Genomic DNA, 20107 nt, shown 5'->3' with positions numbered 1-20107 from the left:
GGAGAGATCCAAGGGGAATAAGACCTTTATCAAGTCGGTTATTTATTGGGCGAGACAAATAAGTAGATAGTTAACTACAATGTAAGCAAAAGAGACATGAATCTGAGGGCCAGTGGTATGATGGAGTGCAGCAGAAGCAGGGCTAATCTTAATAGGAAAACTGAGAGGGTCCATGAAGGAGATGGCATTAGAAGGATGAGGTATTGCCATTGGTGGAGGATGAAGGACAGGCAATGCTTAGCTCAGTGATTATCATCACAGAATCATCATGCTGCATTCAGAAGTGTTTTCCTTGGTGTGTGTGTAGGGGTGTGGTTAGCCTCTCTATCAGATTTTGAGAAAGTGGTTACCACTTCTTGGAAAGAATGTTAGGAAAGTTAATTTATAGGCTTCAGAAAATACGAAAAGCATCTTTGCCCACCACCATTTCTGACCCTGACCTCATTCTCTTTATAACCTCTATGGCTAATTGGTGTCAGTTCCACCACCAGCACAGAGCCTTTTATTAACAGTTAAGGAATAATACATTGTACGTTGTACATGCTCAATAAATGAAATTAAATTTTTCTTTTTAAAAAAGAGATGCACAGCTTGGTGAATGAAGGATCAGGCTTATTTATCAATTTTTTTTTGTCAATTTAATGTTTTCTTTCCAGGCTCTTTGTCACTTCTAGGTGTTTTCATTCTGTCTGCTTTCCTTATCTATTTTTTCGATCAATATTTCTTTTCTGAAAACTTTGTGTTTGTAAAACATATTAGATGCATTCATATTTCTATATTTATGTTACCTTAAGTAACATTCAGTGTGTATTTTTTCTTTTATTAGATAATAGATCCCATTTATTTCCGAGCTGCTGATACCTTCATTTTTTCTGGATTTAAATCATCCCCTAGAATATGTGACCCCTCACTTTGAAACCAGTTACTGTTCTTGATATGGTCTTCATTTGAGATATTTTTCTGTTTGGTATTTTTCAAACTTCTCATTTCCTCTGAGTTCTGTCAAATTGCTTTAAAAAAGAAAGAAAGAAAAAAAAAAGCTCTTCTTGTGAACTCAGACCCATAGAGTTGTCACCTAGTAACAGCAGTTTGAGTCTAAGCTCATGCTGAACAGCAGTGAGAGAGAGAGAGAGAGAGAGTGCATCAAAGCCATTTCTGTAATGCAAAGGTTGGGTTCTGCTCTTGTAATGCAAGGTGAATGATAAATTCAAGGTCTTTTTCAGGTCTTCAAAATCTCTTCTTCTCTGGTGAATGTAGAATGCCTTTTGCTCTGTCCTACTTTTCAGGGATCAAAGAATTTCAGGGCTCTCTGGTACCTCTGCTTCAGTTGAGTTCTTTGATTCTACCTATGTCTGAAGCTTCTATCATGGATTTTCTAATTTTTAATTCTTACTACACATGCTGTCCACCTAGCTTCCTTGATTTGACACTTGATTCAAATTTGACACTTGATTTCTTGGCCTGACATCTATCCAGTACTCTTGATTGTTTTTCATTTATTTTATCATCTTCACATCTCAACCTGGTTCATTAGAAGGCTGCCTTATTATGCCTTTTTATTCACTTAGTAGATAAGAAAAAGAAAGATAGGGGTTATATTTTGTCAGATAGCATACATGCATGCAGATAGCACTAAAAACACTTTTTAAGATCTTAAGATCACATTTTGATTCTCATGATGAAAATAAAGAGGTGATAGTGTACAATACGTTAGCCACATCAGAGATTATTTCAAGATAATTAGATTTATCAAGCTCTGAGTCATTCTTATGTCATCACTTGGTAAAGTGGATCTGTTCTTGAGAAAATAGGTTGGTTACTTTATGCGAATTGAACCTAATATCTGTCTAGGATGGGAGAGGGTATACTAAGGTCCTTTCAGTAATTCCTTCCATGAATCACATGGCTGGACTTGTTATTCCAGATCTTGGTGGGAGATCCAGAATCCCAGAAATCCCTTTCACAGTGTGGCAGCACCAGAGTATAGCAGTTGTTCTTAGAGTGGCTCCATGGCCTTCACCGTTAATAAATTTTTTGTGTGTGCTTTTGAGACAGGGTCCCACTCTGTCTCCCAGGCTGGAGTGCAGTGGTGCTCCCTCCACTCAATACAATCTCCTGCTCTGGGAGGAGTGATTCTCTTGCCTTAGCCTCCTCAGTAGCTGGGACTACAGGCATGTGCCAACAGACCCGGCTAATTTTTGTATTTTTATAGAGACTGGGTTTTGCTATGTTGGTCAGGCTGTCTCGAACTCCTGGTCTCATGTGATCCGCCCGCCTGGCGGTTAATGAATTTCTGTAGAAATGTTAAGAACCCTGAGAGTAGCTGCCAAACTTCTTCTAATAGATTTACCGGTCTATTAATAAGCACCTGTGTGTTTAGCTCATGTCAGCAACTGAGAATTGGTGCAGTGTTAACTTAAAACACACAGAGTTGCCCGGGTGCAGTAGCTCACGCCTGTAATCACAGCACTGTTTTGGAGGCCAAGGCAGGCAGATCATGAGGTCAAGAGATCGAGACCATCCTGGCCAACATGGTGAAATCCTGTCTCTACTAAAAATATAAAAATAAGCTGGGGCGTGATGGCATGCGCCTGTAGTCCCAGCTACTCAGGATGCTAAAGCAGGAGAATTGCTTGAACCTGAGAGGTGGAGGTTACAGTGAGCCGAGATCACACCACTGCACTCCAGCATGGGCAACAAGAGCGAAACTCTGTCTCAATGAAAAAAAAAAAAAACAGGGTGGCATCAAAGATTGTGTTTAAGTACAGTTGGTATGCTGAGTAGATGTAAACAAGTGTTTTTTTTTACCTGAGGTGCCTGAGTAATTACTCCTCTGGGATCACTGTTTGTATTACAGGCATAAAACCTCCTTTTCATCTGGCTACTAAATGTCTTTAGAAAGATGGATGCTTCCTTTAACATACACGACTGATCTCAGTTTTTTCCACTGTCTTGTTTTTTTGCAGGGTGCTCGGGGCTTAGATGGCGAACCTGGGCCTCAGGGTCTTCCTGGTGCACCTGTAAGTGATTTTCCTTCCACAAAACCCAATGATAGATTTTTTTTTTTTTGCTATGTATGCATATGTGTGCAGTATTCTTTACATGTGAATAACTAAGGTGGAAAAATGGACAATTTTTATGTATATATTTAAATTTAAATTTAATTGAGACAAGTATCTTTCTTGGGTACATAGAAATGTTCTTCTGACGTGATATGATTTTTTTTCTTCACAGATTAAGCCAAATTATTAAGTATTTATGTTTGCTGTGTTTTCCTTTTCTTTGGTTGTCAGGATGCGTTGAGTCTCAGTAACTATCTCATTTCTAGTTTCTTGCCCATTTGATATTTTTCATTTTCTATGGTTTCTGACTTCATTATTCCACATTTTGATTGCCATATGTCCATGTGTCATTATTTTAGATTTCCTCAAGCCTGTTTTTTGAGGGAAATAGACAAAGAAGCCATCCATTGATAACTGAATATGCCACATAAAAAGTAGAAAAGATATAAGAAAGAGAGAATTTCCAACTGTCAAAGAGAATTTCCAACTGTGTTCCTATGGGAAAGACAGAAAGTAACTCAATGATAAACTATACAAGATCAAATGCTAAAGCATAGGATAGATGTCATCCATGTAAGAGGACCTGAGGGGGAGGTTGGTTTGAAAGCCTGTGGGCAGGAAAGGCAGCAAAGTACAGGGGTGGCACCGTTGGTGGTGATGGGATATGTGTGCTGTCATAGGGGCTGTCACTGCCTGGAGTTGAAAGTTTGGTTGAAAAGATGAGATTGGATGGATAAGGTAGAACTAAATCATGGAGAATGTTTAATGCCAACCTGAGCCATTTGAACAGATCAAGTAGCAATAGGGAGCAATTTGAGGTTTTAGAGTTAAGCAACTCAACAAAAACTGTATTTTAGGAAGACACAGCCTCTTATCTATTACCATCTGTAGCATATATCAACATTAGCTAGGTCACTTCGACATAAATCACTAATATTGACTGTGGGATTAAATAATATGAGGGAAAGATTGGCAACTAATCCAAACCTCAAACCTCTATAACAGTCAATGAAGTTAGCTGATATGTACATGCAGTTACTGATGTCGAAATCCACTGCATGGAGCCATTATATGTTACACGCAAGAACACAGAGGCATAATGCATTTAAGGGGAAAACGAAAGACAGTCAAGTCTTAGTTATCTCTATGGTAATATCCATTTTTGAGACAATGCCATTTTTATAGAAAGATTTCTTCATCTAGACTTCCTTGATAGAGCAAAGCCACTGTGGTGGAAGACCAATAGTTGGATGACATGGATGATGCTTTCTAATTTTTAAAAGTTGATTAATAAGTAACTTTTGCTTATATTAACAAATTTTATTTTCATACAGGGTGATCAAGGACAGCGAGGACCTCCAGGAGAAGCAGGTCCCAAAGGAGAGAGAGTGAGTTTAAATTCGTCACTCTAAGCCTCCTGCTTTTTAGTGTCATCTGCTGATTATGCTGATCTCTTTGACATGTCTAAGTATTATGATAACTGAACATGTTTTATCTATTCTTTCTCTTCCGCCCTGCAGGGGGCTCAAGGTACTAGAGGAATTCCTGGTCTCCCTGGGCCCAAAGGAGACACGGTATGTCCTGAGCTGTAGTCATCAAGCACATTTTTCAGTGATCATAGACTTGCAATAAAACTTTAGAAAATAATGAAGGGAAAAAGAATGTGACTGTATGTAAGAGACAGTATGTTGCTTTGTGTGTGTTTAGGGTTTGCCAGGTGTGGATGGCCGTGATGGGATCCCTGGAATGCCTGGAACAAAGGTAGGCTGTGTAATTTAGTCCAAGAGTGAGTGGGACTGCCTCTGCCCTGGCCAACTGAGCGCAACATTTCCATTACTAAATCACCAAAAGATTTATTTAGCTAGCTTTGGCTTTTTCCCTTCCTTTAATTTTTGAATCAAGTGTCAAGTATGAAATACTTGTTGGAATAGTATAATTATTTGCTTGGTTTCAGGAACTCAGTAAAATTACACTGTTGATGAAAGTAGGTTGAGAGAGACTGTGCGTTTTGGTTGAATTATGTCCTATTTCCCACCCTACTCCCTCACCCTAAATTAAGTCACTTTATAAAAGTGCATGTAAAGTCAGCTGTTGGGACAATCCTTTTACTTAAAACGTCTGTGTTCCTCCCTTTCTTAAAAGTGATACAGCAGTTCATACAGGTTCAATCATGTGATAAAAGCTTTTTTTGCAGGGTGAACCAGGAAAACCTGGGCCTCCTGGTGATGCAGGATTGCAGGGGTTACCAGTAAGTATTTGATTCTTTACATGTTAATTGGTTTATATACATGTTTTCAAGATATACATTTTGGGGAGAAACATGCTACCTAATTTGATAAGTTCTGGGGAAGATACGATGTTTTACTTTTACATTTTTACAATTTACATTTGTATTTTATATACTTGTTCTCTGAATAGCTATTTGTGTAATAACTGTAAATAATAGACTTTAATTTTATGATTTGGATTCCTTTTCTCTCTTTAGTTTACTCAGTCTTTTTAATATATTTTTTAACTAACCCTAAGCTGTAGGGTTATGTATATTTCATTCCACTTTAAACCAGTTCTAAAGTTCTTCTTAGTAGGGTTAAGCTACAAGAGTGCTGAGAGTGTGATCAGTTGACCCCTTGGATTATGTACTATTTTGTCATTCAAATTGGTGTTTCCTTGCATTAATGTGTCTGGAAGTTCATGTGGATTGTACCACGTGTATTCTTGGCTCTTTGGAGGCAAATCTTTCTAATTAATAAAGAATACTTGGTAATATCAAAGCCTGGCCCCCTATCTTTTATGACACCTAATGCTTTTTAAATAATCAGATAAATTAGCACTCCCAATAATATCAAATCTGAGTTAGACCCAGCATCTTCCTACCATTTCGTTTTTCTACTACAAAGCCCAACATTTTTGAGAGGTCTTATTTTATTACTCCATACATGAAACCATGTCACAAGCCTGTAGTCTCTGTCCTGCCTATTAGAGCTCCTCTTGACCTGAAAATGGTACTGGATTCTAATTTGGGAAGTTTGTCCTTGAAAAGTAACTTTAGTTTAAAGACAAGATTTGCTTTAAGGGCATTTAGCTTTAACAAGTCAGATATAGTAAAGTCATGCCCTCTAAACTGTGGGTAGTTCTATAAATGACTGTGCAGGATTTGGGAACTAGGAAGCATCTTCCTCACATTAAAGCTTTGAGGTTGCCATGATTCCCTCAGCCTCCCTGCAGTGTGCGGTGGGCTTGGCATCTCATGGATTCTCAGAGGAAGTGATTAAACTCGCATTGTGTATGTATTCTTTTAGGGTGTACCTGGAATTCCTGGTGCAAAGGGTGTTGCTGGTGAAAAGGTAAAATATTTTAAAATTTAAATTAATATTTTTCTTAATTTCTTTATTATTTACTAACATATTTGTAATTTTTAATACTTTCAGCATGTCTTTTATTTTATATTTGGCCCTAGGGAGAGATACAAAAGTAAAAGTGTTAAGGCTTCAAATACTAATCTTTTTCCTAACTACAGAAAGCATACTTTGATAAAATGCTGCTAATTAGATTTCCTTAATGAAAATGTCATCCTTTGCCAGTATAAAACAGAAAATTTTATTGTTCCTTACTACCTAAAATAAGGAAGATATTACTAAGCCGCAGAACTTGTGTCAGAGACTATTATTAGGATGATTCAGCTAAACTAAAAAGATACTAGGCATTTTTTTCACATTCTGATTGACCTACATAAAACCAAAATGTAAGCAGTTAAAAACAATAGGTGGAAAAAATTTTAAGGGATAAAATATAGCTTTGCTTGAGAAGAAAAGAGATAAAAGGTGAATAATGTAGAGATTGGTCGCTATTAGAGTACCAGGCTGCAACCCTCCAATCACAGCGGTCTGCAGCATCTTGAGCTGCACAAGAGATTGATGGTGGAGAGGGCGTCTCCAGACATGTGCTTTCCCTAGAGCTTGCTGGTGGGGCTTTCTCAGCAGCACATCCTATTTCCCCATGTTGGTTGGATTCTTAATAATTTCAATAGTTTAATGTAAGATAAAAAGAGTCAAAGAATTATATTGGAGGTAGAAATGGTAAAGGAAAGACATATATTATTATTATTGTGAAGAAAGAAAAATCCTATAATTGAAGAGGATCCCCTTAAATGAAGGCTAAAACCGCTGATTGTTTGACATTGGACCTGTAATATATTTCTTAGACTCACAGACAATATCCTGAATCTAAAGAATTTTGATGTATCTAACAGAAAAGAGATTCTGTACATTCCCAGGTTCTCAGTGTGAAAGCAGGGAATTAATGCTATTCAAATGTAAGAGATACCCAGTCTGGGTAAGGCAGATTGATGATTATGCTTACTTCAGCATGAGTTACTTTGAATGTTGCATTTTACCCTTAGGGTAGTACAGGTGCTCCAGGGAAGCCTGGTCCGATGGGAAATTCAGGCAAACCGGTAAGACACCATTTTACCTCTCCCCAAGCTCTAACCTGTTGTAATCAGTATGCGTTAACTTTTTTTCTACCTTCCTTCCTCATTACAGGGCCAACAGGGGCCTCCAGGAGAGGTGGGACCCCGAGGACCCAGGGGGCTTCCTGTGAGTATTCCTTCCTTGCTGTGCTGTCCCAAAGCACCTTCTCAGGACTTTGTTGGATGTTCTTCCATTCATTCATTCATTCATTCATCCATCCATGAATGCTGTCTGATGTTTGAGCCCATGCTAGTCCAAGACAAAGAGATGAAGTGCTATTTAGATGCACAGCATGCCTTTTCAGAAAATGGAAACAAAAATAAAATGCCTCAAAAACCATGGTGACCCTTTCTGCTCTCATCCCATGTTGAAGAAAATATTTTAGTGTGATTTAAAAAGACCCAACATTGAGATACAGTTCACATACTACATAATTCACCCATCTTTATTAATTTTAGCATATTGATGGAATTGTGCAACCTTCACCCCAATCAAGTTTAGAATATTTCCATCACCTAAAAAAAGAAATCTTATACCCACCTCCCACCTGTAGTCATCCATCATTTCCTCTTAATTCGTTCGGTTTTAGACAACCACTAATCCACTTTATGTTTCTATAGATTTGCCAGTTCTGGAATTTTCATGTAAATGGAATCATACAATATGTTAGCTTTTTGTTTTTTAAAAAATAATTAATTAATTTTTTAAGAGATACGGTCTCTCTCACTCAATCACCCAGGTTGGGGCGCAGTGGCGCAATCATAGCTCACAACAACCTTGAACTCCTGGGCTCGTGAGGTCCTCCCGCCTCAGCCTCCCGAGTGACTGGGACTAAAGGGGTGCACCACCACACCTGGCTAATTTTTAGTTTTGTTTTGTAGAGATGGTGTCTTGCTATGTTGACCAGGCTGGTCTTGAACTCCTGGCTTCAAGCGATCCTTCTGCCTCAGCTTCCCAAAATGTTGGGATTACAGGCATGAGCTACCATGCCCGGCTATATATATATTTTTTTTTCCTAATGATTGGCTTCTGTCACTTAGCATAATGTTTCAAGGTTTATCTATGCTGTAGCATGTATCAGTGCTTCATTCCTTTTTATTCTTGAATAATATTTAATTGTGGGGATTAATTATGTGGATATATCACATTTTATTGATCCATGCATTGGGTGATAGACATTTGGATTATTTCCATTTTTTTGGCCATTATCAAACGTGCTGCTATGAACATTTGTATACAGGTTTTTGTGTGGACTTATGTTTTAATTTTTCTTGAGTACCTACCTAGGAGTGGAATTACTGGGTCATAGGGTAGCTGTGCTTTGGAGAAACCACCAGACTTCTCTTAGTGTGAGTTTGTAAACTTGTCTATTTTACAGCAGCCATAGCAATGACTATTTTCTCACTATATACAGTTTAACCCTAGAGAGAAATTGATTAGGAAATTAAATATTATACACTTAAATTTGACTTTAAAACATTCTCTCTGGCCTTCAGTTTCAGTTCTTATTTTCAAAGGCTGCTGAATAGCCAAAAGAACTCCAAGTGGGAGCACAGAAACATTTCCAAATATCATTATTACTTCTTTTGAAGCATTTCTTGGGCCTGTGGAATGAAGATTTTCATACTTGAGAAAAGTGAAGTATTCCAGGTGTCTTGTGGCATGAGAATGGAATTTCTTCGCTTCTCACAGATATTTGTCAGCCAACTTCCACCAGGTGGTTTCCTGAGATTTCTGCAGCTAAAGCAACGAGCTCATCATGCCCCCGCTCTCTTGCTCTGTACTTCTTTTATCCTTTTCTTTTGCTTGAAGCTTGTGAATTTCTTATTAAAATACTTTCCATAAATTAACTGTCGAAGCAATGACGTTATAGCCAGATCACATTTCTAAAACAATGAAGATGCTATATGACAAGCCCAGGAAGATTGAGCAGTGTGGGGCCATTAGAGCTTTGTGTGTTTACTATTACATCTCTTATTCATCTTATTTTATTTTATTTTAAACAGACTCTCACTCTGTTGCCCAGGCTGGAGTGCAGTGGTAAGATCATGGCTCACTGCAATCTCCACCTCCTGGGTTTAAGTGATCCTCCCACATTAGCCTCCAGAATAGCCGGAACTACAGGCGCACACCACCAAGCCCGGCTAATTGTTGTATTTTTTGTAGCGACAGGGCTTTGCCCTGTTGCCCAGGCTGGTTTCAATCTCCTGAGCTCAGGCGATTCCCCCTTTTTGGCCTCCCAAAGTGCTGGGATTGCAGGTGTGAGCCACCTCGCCCGGCTGTATTAGACACTTTAAAGAGCAGAAAGCTCCATATAATTAAAGGAACATTGACTGAGCACTTGTGGGCCAGGACCATGCGTGAATATAAAACATGACATGGAGTAGGGAGAGCTGCTTGGCATGGGCTGCATAAAGCAATGAAGAACCAGAGGCAGCACCTCAGGAGAGGATGGGGTAGGGGGTTGATTCTCCTATGTGAGGAGAGGCAAATCATAGGAGATTATGCTGATGCAGGGTTTTGGATCTGATTTTTTAGATTTTGATTTTTGAATTTCTGTAAGAGTCCAAATTCTTGCCATTGCTCCTGTCCCTGAGGCTCAAAACCTCGGCATTTTCCTCCATCACATTTCCTATCACAAATAGGACCCGTTGGTTCTGTCCTCTTTTCAAGATCTCTTACATTTGACTCTTCATTTCCATTCCCACTACTACCACCCTGGCTCAGGTGATCACCCGCTGCTTGGATTACTGCAATTGTCTCACCGGCTGCAGTCTTTCCTTTCTCTACCAGTGTCTCCCAAAGGGTATTGCTGCAATTTGGGGTGGGCTAGTTCTTTGTTTTCCAGAACTCTTGCACAGGGCAGGGTGTCTCACATCCATGACCTCCACCCTGCATGAATATCAGTAGTGTCTCCACAGTCACTGGGACAAACAAAAATGCCAAACACAATTCCAAAGGCCCTGGGGAATGATAGTTCCCTGAGTCTACACACACCACCATATTGGTATTTCCAAAGTACAGTGTCCATACTGACTTCTCCCCATTTAAAAATCTTCAATGGATTTCCACGGACAGTAAGAGAAAGTCTAAAATCTTAAACTGTCTGTTAACTTCCCAGTTTTACTTCTCATTTCGGCTTTACTCAGATCTTGTGTTCAAGTCAGGTTGGACTCCATGCTAATTCTCAAATACTCTCCGTACCTCTTTCCTGTAGGCCAGACCCTGCATTTAAATGGCTCTTTTCTTCATTTCTCTGACTCAACATTCCATAAGCCATCTCAGATGTAATTGGAATGTTAATTGCATCATGAAAACATTTCCAATTATGCCCTGTCCCCCAGAGAGAAGTGATCTTTCCTTATTCTGAACTCTTGTAGCCTTTGTACCCCATGCCGTGGTAACTGCAGAAGATGCTAGTCATGTCTGTTTCACCGCTGTGTTTCCCACCTCGCTTTCCTCAGGGCCTGCCATAAGGTAGCGCTCAATCAATACTTCTTGAAACAAACTGAATTGGAGGCATAATAAATCCTGCCATGCTGTTTTTGTTGGTAATAACTGACTTCTCACCTGCTATAAAATTTTCTGAAAAATGTCATGATAGGTTATAAATATTATAGTTCTGGAGCAGAGTTTTAACACCACATCCACTTACTGAAAGACACGTTTGTTCTTTCACTTTACATCATTAAATTCAGTTTTGTAGATAAGTTCATACATTTTTAACAATGCCTCACATGTTTGATCAGTTTTTCCTGCAAATCTAAAACAAGCTAAGAAGAAGAAATGAGCTACTGAGGCATGCGGGTTGGAGATGAAGACATGAACACACATTTCTAATGTGTCCTAGAAGCATGTTTTTGAAATTAAGTGGTATTTCCTTTAATGTTTGCCAATATTACTGCAAAAATATAGTCCGTTCGTTTTGGTGCCTCCAGTGATTTCGTATGGGTGCCTGCCTTTATGACGTGGGCTATGCTTCTGTATTTCTCTATGGCACTCCCCTTGGTTTTCACCTGGTCTGGGTGGCTCCTGGTTTTGCACAGGCACATGACCTGAGCTTTTCATTTGGTCCTATCATGTGGTAGCTCTTGGTCCACTTCTGTCTTCCTGGCTTCTGAGAACTTGCCAGGGCTTTTGCTGAGTGGGTTGTGTTCATTCTGCTCTCATGGCTCTGACTGGGATGAGTTTCATGCTGCTCTACCTCAGTTTTCCGAAGATGATACGTTCCTTGTGTACAGAAGCCTGTCTACTTTCTCTTGTGGTCCTTTACCACCCCTCCAACACCAACAGAGATCCACAAATGTTGTATTGTGAATGATCTAAGCCACCCTCCCACTCCATCTAGGCACTGGCATGTTTCCTCTGTCAACAATTTGTGAAGCTGATGTGTGTGATGATTAGGGTTTGGCCAGATTTTTTTTCTGCCTCTGGATGAGGGCATATATCAACCTACACAAGAGAAATATGCAAACTATATGATGTAAAATTGAATAGATTTTAAAAATATCTTTGTGACAAATGTAAATGTTACCATTCTAGTAGGACTAATACGATCTTTCGATGTTAACATGAAAACGGGTTTATAAAAGCAGCAATCTATAGAAATCATAATTGATCTCCTGGGTTAATCAGCACTCTTTTGGCCAGAGAGAGGCACTTAATATATAGTACATGCTAAGTATAGTGATTTATAATTTCCAACTTGTGAATTGGAAAGGTACTGAAGATAGTGTTCATTTTTCAGTTAGCATTTTGGGTAGTTGGACAAAGACAACAGCCATTACAAGCTAGAGCATGATGGAATAAAATCCATTTATTGGGAAAATAATTTTGGCAATATAAGTATAATTAAATTAAATCTGATATTTTCTGTGATCTTTTAAAAGTCTAACAGTTCCATTTTAAAAGGAAAACCTCCAACTTGAATTATTTAGCTGTAAGTATTTTTGGAAATAATTTTTACAAAATAGCACCCAGTATTTGTTTATAAAGAAGTTGCCTGCTCGATGATCAGTGGTGTTGACAGAAACTGGAGACATGAGGACTAAATACTTATTTTTTTCCAAGCACAACTTGTGCTTTTAAAGAGACTTGGGGGATTTGAAAAGCAAAGAACACTTAATTTAACATTCGGTTAAAAATTTTTTTGACTGATTTCTTTAGTAATTACCTCAGATCAATATAACTAACACTTCGACTATGCTTACTATGAGACAGGCATAATTCTAAGTGATTTATGTCTTTTAACTTATTCAATCCTCAGAAAAGCCCTATGAGATAAGTACTATTTTTATTCCCACTTTATAGATGAGGAAACAGGCACGGAGAGGTTAAGTTGCTTGCCTGAAGTTACCAGATGCATGGCAAAATCAGCTTCAGACCAGGCCACTGAGCTTAGCGTTCACGTCTTCAGATCCACCCTTGCATGCCTTAGTAGCTCAAATCATAGCTCCACAGGATGTTTTTCGGTTGAAGTTTGCTTGCTGAATGCTGATGTTACAAGACATATTGAGCAATTATTTAAAATGTATGGAACTTTGGTGGTGGGCATTTAACAAAAGTCTGAGTAAAGCTGGTAAAGGCAAACAAATATAACATAAACGCATACAGATTCCTGGATCTTACCCCAGACCTGCAGACTTACAATCAGAGGGCAAGGGGCTAAATAAAGATAGGGAATGGGGAGATGGTGCTGGGGGGAGGATATCTAGTGCAATGTATTTCTAAAGAACTCAGGGGATTCCTTTCTCTACCAGTGTCTCCCAGAAGGGTATTGCTGCAATTTGGGCTGGGCTAGTTCTTTGTTTTCCAGAACTCTTGCACATGGCAGGGTGTCTCACATCTATGACCTCCATCCTGCATGAACATCAGTAGTCTCTCCACAGTCACTGGGACTGCACCATGGGAATGCATCACTGGGAATGCATCATGCATAGCTGAGAGTCAGTGATAGAAGGTCGGCATCTTTTTGAAAGCCCAGATTGGCTCCTTCTTCTTTGTTTTTGTTTGTTTGAGACAGAGTCACACTCTGTTGCCCAGGCTGGAGTGCAATGGCAATCTCAGGTCACTGCAATCTCCACCTCCTGGTTTCAAGAAATTCTCCCGCCTCAGCCTCCCGAGTAGCTGGGATTACAGGTGCCCACCATGATACCCGGCTAATTTTTGTAGAGACGGGGTTTGACCATGTTGGCCAGGCTGGTCTTGAACTCCTGACCTCAGGTGATCTGCCCACATCAGCCTCTTAAAGTGCTGGGATTGCAGGCATGAGCCCCTGCACCCAGCCCTGATTGGCTTCTTAAAAAGAGATGAGTTGGCAGATGTGTCTGAATTTGTTGGGGGATGTATGTGGCAGCACAGAGCATCCAAGATAAATGTACAGCCTTTGGTTATGGTTCATCGTATTTTTTTTTTTTTTTTTTTTTTTTTTTTGAGATGAAGTCTAACTTTGTCGCCTAGGCTGGAGTGCAGTGGCGTGATCTTGGCTCACTGCAACCTCCACCTACCAGGTTCAAGTGATTCTCCTGCCTCAGCCTCCTGAGTAGCTGGGATTACAGGCACCTGCCACCATGCCAAGCTAATTTTTGTGTGTTTAGTAGAGATGGGGTTTCACCATGTTGGTCAGGCTGGTCTCGAACTCCTGATCTCAAGTGATCCACCCGCCTCGGCCTCCCAAAGTGCTGGGATTACAGGTGTGAGCCACCGTGCCCAGCCAATTCATCATTTTTAATGGTAGGATTTTTCCTCTATTCCAGTTTCTTCTGATTCTTTTATTATAAATTGGAACTCTTGTTGTCATGGGGTTTATAAATATTAGCAACTGGGAAGAATGGCCTTTTCCTACCACCCTCTTTGCCCATATCTGAGAATACAGTTATCACCATGGCTGTTGAAGACTAAGAGTTTTAGCATTTATTTAGCACACTTGTGGTTACCAGTGCCATGGGTAACCCATTTACACCTGAGGTTGCAACTTTTTGAATTTTTACAATCAGAGCTTGGCGATGACCTTGAGCAGCAGGATATAAATAACTCCCACATGCGTAATTACTCCCTGAGGAATGTGTTTAGTCTGTGTTTTCAGAGATAACTGTTTATATCTTGATTATTTATGTTCATCTTAGCTTAGTAGATGAAACTCCAGAACTTAGAGAAAGAGTATGCATGTTCTTAGAAGACAAAGAAATCACATGAATGGGTATCAGAAAATCTTGCCCTAACACCTTGTTTGTAACTGTTTGGTCACTCTTGGGAAAATAAACATTATCGTTTTTCACAGTGAGGTGATTTCTGTAAAATCACCTGCATTTAGAATGGCCAAGGATGTATAAGATAGAAGTGAAATAAAAATGAGGAACCACATGCTGTCCATTTGTGCAGTAACAGGGGAGTAAATGCTCACAATTTTACTGATTCTTCCCTCCGTGCTACGTATGCTGGGCTCTTATGGGTACACAAGTTCAGCAGAGCAGGCTGTGTATGTGGGTCTCTGAGCTGTTCATTCATATATATTACCGAGGGTCTGCCACTGATTGGAAAGCACTTATAAGCTACAATAAGAACTTAGAAAAGACAGAGAAAATAAGAGTCCAGCAGAGAAAATCTTTGTTATTCACTGGAAAGATAATTAATCCTCCCCCAAATAAATCAAAGATTATACAGTCTCTTATTTTAATTTAGCCCTTTTGTTTGTGGAAGAGAAAAAAATGTACAATAATCATCTTTGTTTTGGATAAGATAGCATAACGGTTCATTTATTTAGAAATGAATACTTGAGAATGTGCCAAGAGCTGAGCTTTCCCCTTCTGATATTAACTTTTCCCCACCAATTACTGTTAATTGTTCTGTGAATTAAAGTCACATGAGCCCAGTGATATTTATGATGTCAATCATGATGCACTTGAGAAATTATTTCAAAATGCCAACAGAGCAGATATGATGAAGAAAATCTATCTGGAACTTTGAAGTTGCAAAGATGGGGTAGAACCCAATTTTTATATTTATAGATGGATAGAGGAATCTATCACAGGGGCTAGTTCTCATCTAGACTCACATTCTCCCAGCATCCACCCTCATGGGGCACTGCCTCTGGCTTGCAAACTGGTCATGAGGTTAAGGACCAATGCATCATCCCAAAGTCATATACCAGACACAGGTTATTTATACAAAGTTGCTGAAAAATGTTTAAGAACATTTAGTTTAAATCACTTGTAAGTTATATGAAATGACTACCATGAAATTATTGCTAATACTAATTGCTAGATTGTTGTAAATTGGCAAATAGTTCTTAATCCTTTAGAGAAATTCAAAATTCAGAAGGTTTATGGATCTTGACACTTTGTTAAACTTAAATATGAATAAATAGCATAAGTCAGAAGAATCTTATCAGAAGCATTTATAAATAGTAAACATGAATATGGAGTTGTCATTTTACAGAAAAATTAACTTGAAGGACTCCTTTGAGTTTTGTATATACCTTCCAGGAAATGTGATTATTTATCCAATAATGTCAGTGTTCAGCTTAGTTGAACATGCGTTAGAAATAAAATGAGCTAGTCGGGCGCAGTGGCTCATGCCTGTAATCCCAGCACGTTGGGAGACTGAGGTGGGCGGATCACCTGAGATGAAGAATTCAAGACCAGCCTGGCCAACATGGCAAAACCCCATCTCTACTAAAAATACAAAAATTACTGGGGAGTGGTGGCATGTGCCTGTACTCCCAGCTACTCAGGAGGCTGAGGCAGGAGACTTGCTTGAACCTGGGAGATGGAGGTTGCAGTGAGCCAAGATTGCACCATTGTACTCCAGCCTGGGCAACAGAGCGAGACTCTGTCTCAAACAAATAAACAAACAAAAAAATTAAGAAATAAAATGAGCTTTTGTCAGATTGTCAGATTGCATAAAATTATATGAAGTTCTCAGGGAAAAAAGTTGAAAAGTTCATGTGTTTCTTTTTCTCAATAGATCAAAAAAGTTTAGTGTTTCAAATAAAAATTTGAAAGCTTAGAGTTTCAAATGAAAAATTGAAGTGGGTTCACAAAATAAAATTACTTTTGGTGTATCTTCGTTATAAATTCTACTTTCGGAAGTCTGTTTAATCTTTTAAGATATGTTTAGAACAAAAATGAGTAGAAGAAAAAAAGTTTTACTCAGAAACTTTACAAATTTTTACCATCTGTGTCTTTTTGAAGCTGCAGTCGTAATTTAAAGGCAAACATATCTATTCTGTGTTTCTTTTTTCACTCTGTTGAGGTTTAAGATCATTTGCCAGATGTTGCTTTGAAATGTTCTGTAGACCTGAAAATGTATTCTGTGTTCTAGGCACTGTGCAGAATTCCAAATTAATATATAGCAATCCCTCAAGAACACATAATCGAAGTGAGGGCTTAAAACATGGGCACAAATAACCATAATACAAGTTAGGATGTGCTTTAGATGTTGAAAGCGACTAATTGCCATTTCATATACATGTATCAGCTGTCGTTTCTAAACATCTGTAATCACAGTAAAGAGCATTCGAATCATTCAATGCAAGATGAACACAGGATGCTGTAGGCACTATGTATGATGGCCTGTGCCTTCAGCTGAAGGGAAAAAACCTAGGTAGGATGTTATTTTATTTACATAGTAACTAAGCATTTGAATTTTGGCAAAACATCCAGTTGACAATGTTTGTGTTTTTACAGGGCAGTAGAGGAGAATTAGGACCAGTGGGATCCCCAGGCCTACCAGGTAAACTGGTAAGTAAAAAAGTTTCCTTTATTTGCCTTCTACGAAACACAATACATTTTTAAAAATAAGCAAAAGGAGAAAACAATTTACAATTGAATTACCTGTACTTGCTTTCTCTTGTTATGTGAATATGTGGACAATGTAAAGCGGAAATTTCAAATTACAGGTAGGATACCCTCAGAGGGTGTTTTAATCCGTGTGGTTTGTAGCATCCATTTTTAAACCTGGAGAGATGTGAAGTGCTACATTTGGCCTCTCGTTGTCCTTGGAATGGCAGAAAACAGAGTGAATGGTGCCTTTTACTTCTTGTGCAGTGCTTGTTTACACAGCGAGAGGAGCAGCTGCGCCATTGCAGGCAGTGGGGGTGGCGGGGGCTTGACTGAAAGAGCCCACTGTTGCCAAGGAGTGCAAGGGGAACTGAGGACCTCAGGGTGGAGTGAAGGCTGGGAGAGCATTGGCCCCTCCCTCTTCTCCTGAGAATATGAAAGAGAGGCAAACCCAAGAAGCAGAGTTCAACCCACTGCAGCACGTTTATTTTAGACACAAGTCAACAAGGTTGACTGTGTTGTCAACCTTGGTTGACAAGGTTGTTTCTGCCTTCCGTGCTTTCAGTGTTGCAGTGACAGTAACACCGGGGACTTTGTGTTTGTTTTCCAGGGTTCTCTGGGTAGCCCCGGCCTCCCTGGCTTGCCTGGGCCCCCTGGACTTCCTGGAATGAAAGGTGACAGGGTAAGAGCTCCAGCACTCCAGAAAGTTCTTTATTTGGAAGAGTGATTTCTACCATGTTGAGAAACAAAGCTTGCTTTTGGCCCCGTGGAGAATTTTCTAGAATTTATCATAAAGAGCTATCAAGAAAGGTATTTTAAATTACTCAGAGTTGAGATTAAGAAGCAAAGTCTATTAATATAATTTAACAGAAGGAAAAAAAACCTGAGAAAAGTAAAAATTTCCGTTGTACACACTTTCTATTTAGCCCTCAATTTACATTTACACTAGTCAAATTTTATGAGGATGTGATCAGAGAATGCCCCAAGTTCCAGAGACTCTTGGAAAATTGTGACCTAAGGTGGAAACTTATGTTTTGGTCCTGATTCTTGTTGGGTGGTGGGGAGTGGGAACGTCCTCTCCCATCACATTATCCGTACTTGTGCTTATCCGCCCACCCAATAAGGTTCACTTGAAATTATATAAACAGTTGAAAATACTGAAAAAGTATTATATTTTATTTATTACAGGGTGTAGTCGGTGAACCGGGTCCAAAGGGTGAACAGGTCAGTCCTATTATTTAATTGGTATAAAATGCAATGTTTGATATGCACCATTTCACAAGCAAGGGGGAATGGCTGGTTTATGGATGTTAATAAAACCATGGAGGCTAACAGTTTTTCTCAATGTGTTCATAGTGAGTGAAACCTGGTGTTGAGTTTGGTCCGCGGCAATTGTTTACTATTTTAACAAGCTGGAGCTAATTATGGCTCTGCCTCCAGGACTGCACACTGTCTTTCCTTTGAGGAGGGTGGCTCTGTCTCTGGCTCACGGAACTGGTTTATTCATGTCTGATGGAGCCTTCCACAGCCACATTAAAATGTTTTAGGTTTTTCTTGATCAAGACCTCAGCAAATAAACTGTTTGTATGAATTAGACTCAGTCCTTTCTCTGGGTTCTTCTTCTACTGTGAAAGCCCTATTTCAAGGGCTAATGATAAAATTGTTGAATATGGTCATTTATCCTTCATTCTAGCTGAAACTCAGCCTCACCTTCTGGCTTTCCCCAGGCTATTTTCTGATTGGGACTAGCCACTGACAGCTAGATTGGAAAGCCGCTGAGAGCATTTTGTATTTCTGCATGATTCTGGGAACACTGTGGGCACTTATGAATGCTTATCAATGTTGACTGGTTAAAATTGGGCAATGGGACTAAGAATTTTAAAATGTAACCTTTTATCTTAATTTTTAGGGTGCCTCTGGTGAAGAAGGTGAAACAGGAGAAAGAGGGGAACTTGTAAGATTTTTTTTTTTCTGGTTAATGATGAAGCCTTACTAATTTTGAACTGTGTTAGAAGTGTGTGTGTATATATATAAATTCTTATTTTCTGGACACTGTTACCCTCACTGCCTTCTTTAAAGGTTATGATGTTTCTCCTATCAGTTAACAAAAGTCTCCCAAGACTGCAGCCAAGATCAAGTAAAGCAGAGAGGAAACACTGCCAAATTGATAGATCTGGCTTTAAACTTTTGGAGAATAAAAGTGTTCCCTTACAGATGGCGAATCCTCTGTGGCTTTATGTCTAGACATTCAAGGTGATTCTTACATGACTATAGAAAGTCTATGAATAATAGTGCTCTATCATGAAAACAATATTCAAGTTTTATTATGGTTAGAAAACTGTGACTCACAGATCTGACCAAGGGTAATCTCTGTAGTCTAAAACCCTCCGAAGAAGTGACCTCCATCTCCAGAGGAGGCTGCTGCCTAATCTCCAGGAAAGGAATACAAATGAAAACAAGTTCTCTTCACTGCTGGAGCTGCTTGGTTTGCAGGCTCATCATTATGGTTTTGACACAGACTAATGTGACTTAATGTGGAAGCTTATGTTTTGGTCTTTTGGGGTAGTGTAATAGATTTTACAGAAAACAGTTTCAGAGAGCTTGTAGGGCAGGAAAAAAATTCTAGTAATGTTGTTTTATTCTTATTTTCAGGATTTAGAGCTAATATAAATGTAACATCTAAATTAGTCAAAGCTTCCCAACTATTAAGTAAATTCATAAGAGGATTATTCCGGTTTCATCTTCTGCTAAAATTGTTCATTTTATAGGGTCACGTGATGTTTTAAATCATTGTTTT

At 39.1% G+C, this 20107-nt stretch overlaps 1 protein-coding gene across 4 annotated transcripts in view; it reads left to right on the top strand.

Moving 5' to 3' along the window:
* Positions 1-20107, top strand: part of COL9A1 (collagen type IX alpha 1 chain) — a 178234-nt gene that overhangs the window by 134260 nt on the left and 23867 nt on the right. For all 4 annotated transcript variants that reach the window (XM_050789713.1, XM_050789712.1, XM_050789714.1 and 1 more), the window contains 12 exons: positions 2967-3020; positions 4397-4450; positions 4583-4636; positions 4770-4823; positions 5257-5310; positions 6362-6406; positions 7462-7515; positions 7604-7657; positions 17218-17271; positions 17921-17992; positions 18499-18534; positions 19220-19264. In XM_050789713.1, coding sequence (XP_050645670.1) covers positions 2967-3020; positions 4397-4450; positions 4583-4636; positions 4770-4823; positions 5257-5310; positions 6362-6406; positions 7462-7515; positions 7604-7657; positions 17218-17271; positions 17921-17992; positions 18499-18534; positions 19220-19264 — 630 coding nt within the window. The remainder of the gene's footprint in view (positions 1-2966; positions 3021-4396; positions 4451-4582; positions 4637-4769; positions 4824-5256; positions 5311-6361; positions 6407-7461; positions 7516-7603; positions 7658-17217; positions 17272-17920; positions 17993-18498; positions 18535-19219; positions 19265-20107) is intronic.

The sequence above is a fragment of the Macaca thibetana genome, chromosome 4 (assembly GCF_024542745.1).
Source record: "Macaca thibetana thibetana isolate TM-01 chromosome 4, ASM2454274v1, whole genome shotgun sequence".
NCBI lineage: Eukaryota > Metazoa > Chordata > Mammalia > Primates > Cercopithecidae > Macaca > Macaca thibetana.
This window is presented reverse-complemented; position numbering and strand designations above follow the sequence as displayed.